General features: G+C 42.7%; 1 protein-coding gene across 1 annotated transcript in view; it reads left to right on the top strand.

The window, feature by feature from the left end:
- Window positions 1-12,444, top strand: part of LOC138260973 (uncharacterized) — an 89,396-nt gene that overhangs the window by 59,404 nt on the left and 17,548 nt on the right. Inside the window, exon 5 of the mRNA XM_069209536.1 lies at window positions 8,294-8,450. Coding sequence (XP_069065637.1) covers window positions 8,294-8,450 — 157 coding nt within the window. The remainder of the gene's footprint in view (window positions 1-8,293; window positions 8,451-12,444) is intronic.

Genomic DNA, 12,444 nt, shown 5'->3' with positions numbered 1-12,444 from the left:
AGTGTAACTTGCCAGCGAATAACCTCTATAAGAGAGGCAGTGTGATTATCACTGTCCAGCCATCGACACCGCAGAAATGCGGACATCGGTGTCCTTAGGTTAGAAAGGCGACTCAAGTTGAGCGGCATCTCATAAAAGAGGAGATCTCAAAAGTCTGCAAAGTCTCGATTAACATAGCACACCCAGCACTCCCTTCCACATGTTGGAGGAAGAAGTGATAGACTTGGCCAAGAAAATCAAAACTTCCAACGTTGCAGTGGAGACGCGCTCTGCTGCATTCCTGATGAAAGTCCCGCCTTCCATCGCAGCAGACTTCACAAGCACATTCACCGCTTCGCTACTTTTTGGCACATTTCTGAATTATTAAAACAAACAATTATCTCGCCCATCGAGATACCTACTGCAGTCGTCACAGGCTGCCAGCTACCATCCTTTTACAAACATTCAAACCTTTCCGGGCATAGAGCCAGCTCTGGCAAACATTAGGAAATCCTTCCTCATTAACCTTGATGGAGTTCACCAAGGAGCTCTGATCCTTCTTGACTACTCAACATCCAACACACAGTCAACCCCAGTATCCTCGTGATGATGCTTAGGGAATCAGCACAGTAGCTTGAATATGGATTGGATTTGTTAGTTTCTTAAGAGCTGGAGCCAACAAATTTGAACAGAATCTTCTGTTGTGGACTCCCGCAGGGCTTCTCCCTCTCCCCACTCCTTTTTAATGGGAAGCCTACCAGACAGTGCAGCTGTTTGGTTTGCTAACATCTTGGGGTTATTGGGAAAGCATAAAAAGAGAGTACACTGTTCCTAAACAGAATGACTATTTATAGAGTGGGCACAGGTTCAAAGAAGAACACTTCTTAATTTAGAAGCGAAAGCCCTCACACATCAGTTGGATGTCATGCTTCATCATAGGGCCAGCTCCTCATCAGACCGGCACTGCAATGTCTGATGGGCCCCACACAGGGGCACTTTGCCGGAGATGATAAAGGTAGTAATACATTTACACCTCACTTCAAAAAAAGCAGAAGAGAAAAAAGGATTAAATTGGCTCAAGAGCCTCCTAACTATATGTTTTGATTAAGGTAGAGGACCTTGGTCAATATTAAAAACACGTGGGAGTGGAAAAGGAGTAAAGTTCCACCACTCTCCAATCAAAAACAAAGCTAACAGGGACACTTTCTCTTTAGCTCATCTCTGCCGTCAAACTGTTTGGCGCCCTCAGTGTCCTAACAGATCGACTGGTGCTTCATCAGGACCAAAAATCGCATTTACTCATAAACTGCTGTGTATCCCTGATCGAATTTTAAGAAAAGAGACTACTTACATAAAGCACTACACTGCTTACAGCTTAATTTAGCGAATCCTCCCAAATTAGGGGACGAGTTCCTTGGGACAGAACGGACCTTGGGACTTTATGTTGCTGCACTGTGCGCGGTCCCTCGCCGAAAACCTACCCGGCAGCAGCGGTCCCGGAAGTGATATTGGGAAAGCTTCCTTGGGAATGCATTCCGGCCATTGATCCCAATTGGCTTTGTGATTTGTAACTCACATGGTGATTGCTTTTTATTTGCTGGCTTCATTAGTTTTAGGCTGCACAGCTTGAGTTCGTCCCTTCCCTTGCCCAAATGTATTCTTCCATCAGTACTGAATATCTGTTAAATCTTGTTCTTATCTTAATGTCAGACTCTGTTTTCCAGGGAGCTCAGTGTTAACTTTTCCTTCTCTGACTTCGATGTGAGAGGGTGTATGTGACAATCATGTTAGCTACTCTGCGTGTGCTGTACGTTGTTTTTTCTAGCACAAAACAAAATGTAAATGTCTGTAAATGAACTATGCAGATATTTCAGAAGATATCAGAATAAGGAATGTACAAAGGAAGCAAATTTTTTGGTAATTTTGAAGTCTGCTGGAAACAAATATTTTAACCTCTTAGCTGCTGGGCCTTCCCCCCCCCCCCCCCCCCCCCCCCCAGTGCTGAGCCCTTTTTTGGCTATTTGGGGTGGTTCGCGCTTATGCCTTCATAACTTTTTGTCCACATAAGCTATCCACGCCAAATTTGCGTCCTTTTTTTCCAACATCCTAGGGATTCTAATGGTACCCAGAGTTTGTGGTTTCCCCTGGAGGAGACCAAGAAATTAGCCAAAATACAGTGAAAATTTCGTTTTTGTCAAAAAAATGGGAAAAAAGGCTGCCAAAGAAGGCTTGTGTGTTTTTTCCTGAAAATGGCATCAACAAAGTGTTTCTGGTGCTAAAATCACCATCTTCCCACCTTTCAGGAACGGGCAGACTTGAATCAGAAAACCACATTTTTCAACACAAATTTGGCATTTTAATGGGACATACCACATTTTTACTATTTTTGGTGCTTTCAGCCTCCTTACAGTTAGTGACAGGAATGGGTGTGAAACCAATGCTGGATCCCGGAAAGCTAAACATTCCTGAAAAGTAGACAAAATTCTGAATTTAGCAAGGGGTCATTTGTGTAGATACTACAAGGTTTTCCTACAGAAAATAACAGCTGAACTAAAACAATATTGAAATTGAGCTGAAAACAACAGCCATTTTTCTTTATGTTTTACTCTGTAACTTTTTCCTGCGATGTCAGATTTTTGAAAGCAATATACCGTTACGTCTGCTGGACTCTTCTGGTTGCGGGGATATATAGGGCTTGTAGGTTCATCAAGAACCCTAGGTACCCAGAGCCAATAAATGAGCTGCACCCTGCAGTTGGTTTTCATTCTATACTGGGTATACAGCAATTCATTTGATGAAATATGAAGAGTGAAAAATAGGTATCAAGAAAACCTTTGCATTTCCAAAATGGGCTCAAGATAAGGTTTTGAGAAGCAGTGGTTATTTGCACATCTCTGAATTCCGGGGTGCCCATACTAGCATGTGAATTGCAGGGCATTTCTCAAATAGACGTCTTTTTTACACACTCTCTTATATTTGGAAGGAAAAAATGTAGAGAAAGATGAGGGGCAATAACACTTGTTTTGCTATTCTATGTTCCCCCAAGTCTCCCGATACAAATGATACCTCACTTGTGTGGGTAGGCCTAGCGCCCGCGACAGGAAATGCCCCAAAACACAACGTGGGCACATCCCATTTTTTGACAGAAAACAGAGCTGTTTTTTGCCATGGGCCTACCTGTAGATTTTGGCCTCTAGCTCAGCCGACACCTAGGGAAACCTACCAAACCTGTGCATGTTTGAAAACTAGAGACCTAGGGGAATCCAAGATGGGGTGACTTATGGGGCTCTGACCAGGTTCTGTTACCCAGAATCCTTTGCAAACCTCAAAATGTGGCTAAAAAACACGTTTTCCTCACTTTTCGGTGACAGAAAGTTCTGGAATCTGGGAGGAGCCACAAATTTCCTTCCACCCAGCGTTCCCCCAAGTCTCCCGATGAAAATGATACCTCACTTGTGTGGGTAGGCCTAGCGCCCACAACAGGAAATGCCCCAAAACACAACGTGGACACATCCCATTTTTTGACAGAAAACAGAGCTGTTTTTTGCAAAGTGCCTACCTGTAGATTCTGGCCTCTAGCTCGGCCGGCACCTAGGGAAACCTACCAAACCTGTGCATTTTTTAAAACTAGAGACCTAGGGGAATCCAAGATGGGGTGACTTGTGGGGCTCTGACCAGGTTCTGTTACCCAGAATCCTTTGCAAACCTCAAAATGTGGCTAAAAAAACACATTTTCCTCACATTTCGGTAACAGAAAGTTCTGGAATCTAAGAGGAGCCACAAATTTCCTTCCACCCAGCGTTCCCCCAAGTCTCCCGATACAAATGATACCTCACCTGTGTGGGTAGGCCTAGCGCCTGCGACAGGAAATGCCCCCAAAACACAACGTGGACACATCACATTTTTTCAGAGAAAACAGTGCCTACCTGTGGATGTTGGCCTCTAGCTCAGCCGGCACCTGGGGAAACCTAGCAAACCAGCGCATTTTTGAAAACTAGAAACCCAGGGGAATCCAAGATGGGGTGACTTGTGGGGCTCTGACCAGGTTCTGTTACCCAGAATCCTTTGCAAACATCAAAATGTGGCTAAAAAAACACGTTTTCCTCACATTTCGGTAACAGAAAGTTCTGGAATCTGAGAGGAGTCACAAATTTCCTTCCACCCAGCATTCCCCCAAGTCTCCCAATAAAAATGGTACCTCACTTGTGTGGGTAGGCCTGGTGCCCGCGACAGGAATAGATCACACAACGGCCAATGTTGGTCCTTACATGAGGCAGCTGTAGACCCTGGGGTGATCCATTCCTGACGCAGGCACTAGGTGTAGGCACTCAAGTGGGGTAGTGTTTTTATCAGGACAGGTGAGGAATCACTGGGTGGTAGGAATTTTGTGGATCCCAGCATATTCCTGTAGTTTATGTGACAGAAATGCGAGAAAAATAGAGTTTTTATTCAACATTTCAGCTTTGCAGGGTATTCTGGGTAAGATAACTTTGGGGAATCCACACAAGTCACACCTTGGTGGACTCCCCCGAATGTCTAGTTTCCAGAAATGTTTGGGTTTAGTGTGTTTCTCTATATGGCCGCTGAACCCAGGACCAAAAACACAGGTGCCTGCCTCACAAAACCAGTTTGTTTTGCGATAGATAATTTTGATGTCTCCACAATACGATTTGGGCTGTGGAATTTGGGCCTGAACTAAATTGGGGAGCTCCCAAGAGAGCACTCTCTCTCTCTCTCTGCTTGCCGCCGCATTCACATGCTCTCTGGGTTGGGCTAACCCACTATTACCCAGTTGCACAGACTGCTTGCGAAGGAACAGCAGGACTGTCCTCATCACCACCCTCATAATGTACTGGAAGAGGAGTTATCGAATGGGACTCCTCCGACTGAAAAATCACTCCCAGAGTCTGCGCCATTGTCCTATCCCTCAGATGCTGTCTCAGTATCTGATGTCTCAGTCTCTGATCCTATGTCAGAGCTGTCCTCTATTACCCGAGTGACGGCAGCAGTCATCCATCAAGATGCCATTTCTGCTATTGGCTAAACTGTTGCTCTAAAACACTAGCCTACGTAGACAGTCACAAAATCGATGGTGTGTGTAAGATACGTGCAACAGTAGAGGCCACCTTACCTGCACTTCTTCCCTCAATCAGTACGTTCTTTCAAGACACTCAAAAAACACCTTGTCACATACCATTCGTCACAGTCTTTTAGCATCTCCTGCGCCCAGTCCAACAATCATTATTAGTGCTCCCACTCCCTCCTCATCGGATTCCCTCATTACCACCCAGCAAAAGTGCCCTTCATCTCTCCATAGCCGCCCTCCACCCCGCACATACATTTCATTTGTATTATAGCGCAGGTAATGGCAGACTTTACTAATGTACTCAGCTACTTACATAAAATACAGATTTGCTCTTTGCAGTAGGCATATAACCTTCTGCGCTTCTTTATGGCACTAAAACTGCCACTAGACAAGTCTGACCCTTTTGTAGCAGAAACATAATCACAATACTTACTTGACTTTTTTATTGCTGCCTAAAAGCTACAGTTGAAAAGTGTCAGTTGAAGTATGTGCATTGCTTTGAAGACGCAACCTGCAACTGCAAGACAACTGGTGGCAAATATATATATATATATATATATATATATATATATATATAGATCACTTTTATATGTGGGTCTGGTTTTCCTGGGGGGCGATCGCAGCCCCCAGGGAAACCACACATGTATTGACAAAAGTGATATATATATATATATATATATAAATACATATATCTATAGATCTATCTATAGATATATCCATGTAGATAGATATATCTACATAGATATATCTATATAGATATATATAGATATATATATATTTTTTTAGTTGTTGTATGGTTTCCTTGGGGGCCAAAATGGCCCCCAGGGAAACCCTACAACAACAACAAAAAAATGTTGCCCCCACAGGGGGTCGCCCTGCCCACGGGCTACCCCCTGTCCATTTATTTCTTTTTGTTTGTTTAAAAAAAAAAAAAAAAACATTTCGCCCCGCGGCGCGCTGACGTCACAAAGGGGCGGGTGGGGGGAGACACGGAAGAGCTTCCGTGTCTCCCTGGTACCAAAACAAAAAAAATAAAAAATCCTCGGGTGCGACGCACCCGAGGATTTATTAACCCCCTCCCTGGTGTCGACCACTGGTCGTGACCCGCACCAGGGAGGTAGTTCGGCATCTGCCAGTGGCCGACGCCATTATCCTTTGTGCGCTGTATACTTTTATCAGTAAAATTGTATGTCTGTGCAAATGTAATGGTCAGTTGAAGATGTGTTGTCTGTAATGGCAGTGCGCTAGCACACCATGCACACTCCACTCTACACCACTCCATACTGCACTTTACTCTGCACCCCTACCCCATGCCACTCCATGTCACTGCACTATACTCTGCACCACTCCACTCTAACCACTTCACACAATCCCTCTCTACTCCACACAACGTTACTCTATGCCACTGCACTCTACACCACACTACTCTACTATGTACCACTGCACTCTTCACCACTGCGCTCTACGCCATCAACTGTCACTCTAATCTGCTCTGTACCACTGCATTCTACAACTCTACGCCACTGCAATTTCTGCCACTACTCTGCACCATTGCACTCTACCCACTTTACTCTGCACCACTTTATGCCGTTGCACTCTACACCAATGTACTCCACAACACTCTACTCTGCAACACTGCACTCTACATCTCTGAAATCTACTTCGCTGCACTATGTGCCACTCTACTCCGGCCCTCTCTATAGCAGTCCACTCTAGTCTACCAGATTCGAGTCTCGGTGTCTGCTCAACAGCCTGTGATTCTGCGCAAATCACTTCATCTCCCAGTGCCTTAAAAAATAATAATGAACAACCGCGTGTGATGTAACTGGTACTCTTGTGACATGCTCCATTACCTTTGGATCCATATATATATATATTTGAATTTGAAATTAGAAGCATGTTTGTTTCATCATCCTCTAGTGGACTGGTCTGGGAGTGGGAGCCACACCCCTCGTAGATGTAAAAAGTGGGACCACCTGTAGGTAATCAGAGCCTTATTAGAGTTCTGAGAATTTTTTCCTCCGTTTGGCCATTTCTTGAAGGGTCGAGGAATTTCAGAATACAAAAGAAGAAATACAAAAATATCTGTTCGTTGAGACTTAGCACTGTAGGAAAAAATAAATTGTACTATTCTGCAGGTTGAATACTAGAGAAAAGGTAATTCACCTGCAAGTCGGTAACATGAGCTGCGAAACAACTGATTGTTTTTCGGTGCATTGTCAGTAAACAAAGACAGAGCGAATGTTTCCAAGAACAAGTATAATCCTGAAGAAAAAGGGCGTAATTTTTCAATCAGGGAATGGAGGAAATGTGCATTTTGTCAATGAAATATTGTTGAAGTTTCAATCTTCGTACTTCATGAAGAGTAGATTTATGCAAAACGTACTTTTATAGAATTTTTTATTGCAGTGTAAATTTCTTAACCTTCACAAACATTTCAAAGTTTTGCAAAAAACGATATAAACCTTTCAAAGTAACTTTAAACAACCTGATTTTCTATACTTCGAATTTCTACTTAAAAAGATAGGACCCGATTTAGAGTTTGATGGAGAGGAAGCTCCGAAGCAATGGTGACTGATTACCCTCAACACCAAACTAAATGTACCCCCCTCATTTAGAATTGGATGTACCTTCATTATGTCTCTGTTGGCGACATAAGCCTCCGGAGGCCCAACGGCGTAAGGGCCCGTTGGAGGTTTGGCAATGTGTCCGCCCACCCTATTTAGAGGGGACAAATACATGACCAGTTTTCACTGTCAATTGGTGGCAAAAAAAATTGCAAACTGCCCCCCTCGCCATGGGAGAAAACTATCACAGCCAGCGGGGCATTTCCCAAAATAAAATCCCACTTTGGGTATTTGTTTTGGAAATAAAAAAAAAACATTGTAAGTTTGCTGTGTGGTACCGTCAGGATAAAATGTATTGACAGGAACCGATGTGGCTTCAGTTCCTGCCAATGCTAGAGGTGTCTGCTGGGCCCGCGGACATCTCAAAATTTGGCAGAAGGAGACTCCTTTAGGGTGATGGAGTACTCAGTTAGGGTGACAGATTACGTTACACAGTCGCCCTGGCAGTGTAAAAGCCCATCCCCAAAAGCTGAAATAAGTCCCATAATCTCAAGTGAGGTAGTGTGGCACAGAGTCCAATGGGAGAAAACACATTGCAAACAGCGAAGCTGGTGAAACCAACAACTCAACACCTTCCTGATTACACCTTCTGTTTCCACAGGAGGTGCTTCCTCTGAATGTGAGAGAGCTCATGCGAACGCTTCAGGTGATGGGTAGGCCCAAGGAGAAACTACGCACCCTGGCAAACAAGCTGAAGGAACTGAGAATGGACGTTGTGAAAGCGATGCATGGCCAGCCATCCCTCCTCAAGTACCTGGGTAAGGAACCGCAGAGGAACAGTGTGTAGAGGAATGGATAGAACTGAAACCAATCATGCGCTAGCTGTCACTAAAATATCAAGCCTTTAATCGTGGTAAACGCCATTAAACCACCTTTGTACACGTTACAGGTTATTGTAATAACACATTTATTTTTCACTTCTTGTTTTGTATTGAAATTATTAATGGTGGAAAGGAGAGCTCCCAGTCTAGTGTCGTAAAACTGCTTATAGGGTTTTGTCGTTTCTAAGCACCAAATCATCAGAACGGTTGAGAGTTCAAAGGTAGTGGAACATCCTCTGATTTCTGGGGGAAGAGGTTAAATCTGGAGGAAGGTCCACTGGAGGATTTGTTCCACCATGGATTTAACATGGTGGAGTCCCCATTCGGAGATAGAACTTCACCCACACTTCCTCTTTGCCATGTCTATACTTGAAAATTATAATGTTTATTCACATGCTTTGACCACACCTAACTGTTTTGCACCCACGGACGCGCAAAAGAAGGCTGCTGACTATTGCCTGCTAGTTAGAAGCCATGTTGAAAACAAATTAAAAACTAAAGAATGGTCAGGACCGTCGGACAAGACAAAAGTTATAGGTTTCCTAAAATCTTTTTTATGAAATAAATTTTAGAGTTACGTCATAGCACCTTTGCACCTGTTTGAGTTCTGCTTCCTGCTCAAATCCACATAATATGTATCTGCTATTAGGGTTGACTGGTGGTTAGTTGTGCGTCAGGCTGCGGCGTGATCAGTCAGATGTAGCATACGAGCACGAGGCAGGACTTGCGAAGCCCAGATGATAGAGCGGAACCAGAGAATCAGGGCAAATGGCAGGATCAAGAGTTAGCGGTGGAGATAGTGAAACAAAAGTTGCAATGGTTGCTGTTGGAGAGGCACAAGAGGAGGCTATGTGACGCGTCCTGTGTGAGTGAGGTGCCCGTCTGTGTGCATGATTACATGTGTGTCTAAGGTAGAGGAAGAGTGTGTGACTGTATGTCCCATTCCATCTCTCAATGCCCTTCATCAGTGGCCAATCCGACCCATAGCATTTTGGACCATCCATGACAACAGCAGAAGTAACTCTACATTTCTAAATAAAATGTGAGAGATCCAAAACCTCAAAAAGAAAAGTTAGAAAAACTTAACAGTTAGCAAATGAAATGTTAAAAAAGCAGGGAGTCCAAAAAAGCGAAAACAGGAAAAAATGTGTAAATGAGAAGGATGATGATAGATTTGCGGTATAGGCGAGACTAAGATCACGGGTTAAGGCAACTGTAAGGGTGTGGATTAGGGTTCGGAAGAGAGTTAGGGTAAGGGTTAGAAATATGGTTAGGTTTAGGGTTAACATGCTGTTAGAGTTTGTGATAAGGTAGATGTTAGATAGGGTTACATATGCGGTTAGGGATAGGATAGATGTTAGAATTAGGATCAGGAGTACATATATTGTTAGGGATAGGGTAAATGTTAGTATATGTAATCCTGATCCTGTCTCCAACATTTACCCTATCCCAAACAATAGTTATTCATTGTTTTTAATCTGTTCATTCTCCTGATGAAGTGACGCCATTGAGACCGACACTTGTTGATAAATAAAAGTAATTGAATTCGTGTGAATACAATACAACATTATAAAACAAAGAACAATTGATTAATTTTAACATTGAAAGTGAATTTTGAATAGAACTTGTTGCTCAAGGCTGAAGGTCTGTTTGCAAAGAGAGTTCTCCATATAACAGACAAATTGTTGATACTACCAAGTTCAGAAAGATTATTGAATTCCTGGCAACCCTGGTAGATCACAAATTGTAGCATCAACAGATCAGGGAATCATACATCAAAAGAAGAAGGAATTCCAGGGTCTAACAAAGCAGCCAGAAGATAATTAGTAAAGACAATGTATTATTTCCTAGTTTCCCATTTATAATCTGCCAGGGCTGACATAATGCCCTGCTATCCTGTTCTCTGGTAAATGATTCAGTCTGGGTGGGAATCTCCATAGGGCCTGATCATGAGTCAGTCCTTTTTTACCGACCTGTGCATAAGCCCCTGTTTAAGCATGGGTCAAACTTATGAGTTGAGTTTTATTTAACACATCCAATGATTTTCGGGTGCGTTAAATACCTCAAGCTTCTTTAAATTGTGTCAGGTCAAACGTGCTGAAATTTAACAGGGGAAAACTATAAGGTAATTACAGTATCAAGCGGAATTCAGTGCGTTAAACACCTAACTCTGCATGTTACTCCCCAGAAGCTAGTAATAGCTATTTATTGCACCCAATAAATAACGAACCCCTGGGTATCATTATGTTCCATCTATAATATACCTATACAATAATTACCACCTATACTTGTGATCAGGCACAAAGACTTTCCTTGGTCTAACCTCATTGTGGAAGGATGTGCTGAGCAAGCAGAGATCGCATTTTGTTTTAACAGCAAAATGTAATGGTGATTCCATGCTCTGGTGTCCCCTCTGGGGAGGGGCCCCACTTGAGTGTTGACCGAACCACTCTCCAACCTGTTCCACGTGATTGTGACGTTTATAGCTTGATTTAGAGTTTTCCTGACGGATACTCCCACCAAAGTACATACCTGTCAAACTCTTAAGCAGGCCCTTATTCTCGTGTGCACTCCCAGGTCTTGAACACGTTTGGCTCATTGTGGACATGTGGAAAAGCAAAACTTTAAATAGTGAGTGAAACTTTGGCAGGTGTAAAGAGGTATCTAACACATCAGCAGAGTCACTCAGTGGACAAGCTTGGATTAGGTGTCTGGCAGCATCTTCTTGAAGCAATGGTGCTGCAGGTTCCCCACATGGAATGTTTCACTCTGGTTGTGTCTGGTTAGAAACCTTAAATCGCTTGATTTATAAAGTGAATCATCTGCAGAATACTTCAGATTAGAAAGCACCTGCTGCAAGATGATAGCTGCACTTGCTTGCCATTTTATATGGGCCGAACCAAGCTACAATGATTGAGAAAGCAATAGCATTTGTTTCACTTAACTGTGAAATATCTTAAGGACTTGGCACTATATGTAAAAAACCATTTTAGATGTCGCAAACTACGAATCAGGCCATTTGCAACCACAAAAAACGTTTTGGTTTTTTTTATTAAAAAGGCACCAAAGCCAAATTTTGATTCAGTAACATATTAATGAATCACAATTTGGGTTTGTGAATCGTCATTTGGAAGGGCATGTTTAAGGCATCCCTTCCTAATGCAGATTTGCAGGTGTATGTATGAATGTTTTGCAACCAAATTGCGTTCGCAAAATATTTATGTTTTACTGACTCCTCACAGGAGGTGGTAACAATATGAAACTGGGAAGGGGACCCCATTGGACCCTTTCCCCCTTGTGAATGTTGATACAAATATTCTTTAAGAGCAGGCAGTGGTCCAAGGACCACTCCCTACTCTTAAAAAATGAAATGTAAACATTTCATTTCTTTTCCTTTTAAACACATCCTGTTTATCTTTGAGAAAAACAGGACACATTAAAAAAATAAGACGACAAAGATTCCTTTATTAAAAAGCAGTTACAGACATGGTTGTCTGCTGACCCCATCAGGCCACCATCCCTATGATGGCTGCAATTCTTATTGGGTCGCAAATTGCGACCTACCTCATTAATATTCATGTGATAGGTCTATTTTTTACCCCTTTAGGAATCGCTAAATCAAACTGATTGTGCTTTATAAATTAGAAATAACTATTTCCTAATTACGATTTGCAGAAAATCAAAATTAGATAATCACTGTTCATAAAATCTGTAGATATGGCCTGTGGTTACAGCTTAGTGGCAATGGTAAATCTGCCTATTTCTATTGGAAGTTCTAAATACAGAGTATAATCTGCAGTGGGATATCTTCCGTGGATTCTTCTGAGGAATTTCCATCATCACCAAACTGTATATTGGGGTCTAAATATTACATGTCAGTTCTAAACCCACACCTTTGAAGAGCGTCCTGGTGCGATAGTTACCCTTATGC

The sequence above is a fragment of the Pleurodeles waltl genome, chromosome 10, assembly GCF_031143425.1.
Source record: "Pleurodeles waltl isolate 20211129_DDA chromosome 10, aPleWal1.hap1.20221129, whole genome shotgun sequence".
Taxonomy (NCBI): domain Eukaryota; kingdom Metazoa; phylum Chordata; class Amphibia; order Caudata; family Salamandridae; genus Pleurodeles; species Pleurodeles waltl.
Note: the sequence above shows the minus strand (reverse complement) of the source record. Positions and strands in the feature narration are given on the sequence as shown.